Consider the following 1,876-nt stretch of genomic DNA (forward strand, 5'->3'; position numbering starts at 1 on the left):
AAAAAAAAAAAAAAAAAAAAAATAAAATAAAGGCAAAACACTTGTAAAACAGAAAAATATCTGCAAGAGTGTTTGATGTTTTTATGGTATTTAGCGAACATCAAATATCAAAGCGTCTTGAATATTTGAATATTTTAGTATTAGATGTTATTTCGCTTGTCTAATGAGATTGCTAATTCAGTCGAAATCGTCTAAAGTCTGAGCATAACTACTTGTATGTTGGATAGTTTGTAAATCTTTACGGAAAAACGTAGAAGTTTCTCTCTCTCTCTCTCCCTCTGTTGTTTTTGCGTGTGAATGTGTGTGTTTATGCATATGTATATATATATGTGTGTGTGTGTGTGTGAGTATAAAATTTATATAATGTGTATACACACACACACACATATGTAATCTCATAACAGCCAATTTATGCTACCGAACGGTTTCATGCTGAGCCATGCCCGATAATTTTTTTTTCTTATGAAAACTTATTGGAGAACTACACGCCTCTCGCATACGTACAAACACACACACATACATAGTACCCTTAACTCAGTTGGACATATAGCAAGAATATTTAGAGCTTCACTTACCGTCCTTTAAGGCTGGATCAGCTTGAATCTGGGGAATGGTACTGGAGGGTTGATTCTGAAAAGCAGCGTTATTTGGTGCGAACAGCGTCAGTAAATTATCTAAAACGAGATATATATAAATGTATATACAGACATACATATACATGGATACATACGAAGATCTCTCTCTCTCTTTATCTTTGAACAGCTTTCTTTCAAACATGTATTTAAGAAACCACTATTATTTTTGAGTTTTCATATTTCCTCATTAGTTCCACTCTGTTCAGTTTAGAACAATAGCGTCCCTAAATTCATTAGTTCATTAATTTCGAAGTTACCTCAGCTCCATCCTAAGCATGAAATGATTGCACAACGTCGTGTTCTCGCGCGTTTTGCTTTGGGTCGCAATGAATATATAATCAACCAGCCTGATGGGATCAATTTTGCTTTTTCACGTTAGACATATAGAATTCCGTGAATGTAGATCTGAGAGAGAACCCTACAACCACTCCATTTTTCTTGATGTATAGATTGTCTTGCGTCAACGTAAAGAGAACTCAGTTGTGCAGGTCACTAAAAACTTTCCAAGTTTGTTAATTAGTGTCGGATGCCAAAATAGCTTGTGTGGGATTGTGCTGATAGTTTCCGTTACTTGGACGTTTGTAAAGAAACTTTCAACGTTCGTGGCAGAAATATTCCAAAATTCATCTGTTTCATGTTGAATTTTGAGAAATTCTCTACACGATTTTAATTTGAAGCGCTCCGATAAGTATTTCTTTATGATACTCTCTGACTCTTTTGCAATTTTGCTTGCGTTTGTACTTTTTTTTTATAGCTAGTTTACAACATTCAATCTGTAGATGGTTAATACTATTAATAAATATCAAATGGATTAATAAATATCAAATGGATTAATAAATATCAAATAGACCCTGCTTTAGAATTTTATCAATTTGAATTTGTTAAATACCATTTAACTTTTTACTTTTCGTAGTTTATTTTATATTCTAAGTTCATATTGAGACTGCCTCCAGAAAACCGGCATATCCAGAAATCCGGGACACTGCCGGTCCCAAGCTTGCCGGATAATTGATCCGGAACTGTATAAAGAATAAATTTCTGAGAGAAATTATTGAGGGATGAAATCAGCATGAGAAATAACAAAATGCCTTTCTAGAATTTGTGTGACTTGGGAGGACAAGCAAGAAAACTACAAATACACATATACACACTCACACATGTACACGCACGCACACGCATGCACATGCACGCGCACACACACACACACACACACACACACACACACACACACACACACACAC

At 34.9% G+C, this 1,876-nt stretch overlaps 1 protein-coding gene across 1 annotated transcript in view; it reads right to left on the bottom strand.

Annotated features, from left to right (window-relative positions):
• The window catches only part of LOC106876371 (stabilin-2), a 38,634-nt gene that overhangs the window by 3,412 nt on the left and 33,346 nt on the right, over positions 1-1,876 (bottom strand). The window contains exons 14-15 of the mRNA XM_052972601.1: positions 1,540-1,673; positions 576-688 (exon numbers count right to left, since the gene is read on the bottom strand). Coding sequence (XP_052828561.1) covers positions 576-688; positions 1,540-1,673 — 247 coding nt within the window. The remainder of the gene's footprint in view (positions 1-575; positions 689-1,539; positions 1,674-1,876) is intronic.

Source organism: Octopus bimaculoides, chromosome 14, assembly GCF_001194135.2.
Source record: "Octopus bimaculoides isolate UCB-OBI-ISO-001 chromosome 14, ASM119413v2, whole genome shotgun sequence".
Lineage (NCBI taxonomy): Eukaryota > Metazoa > Mollusca > Cephalopoda > Octopoda > Octopodidae > Octopus > Octopus bimaculoides.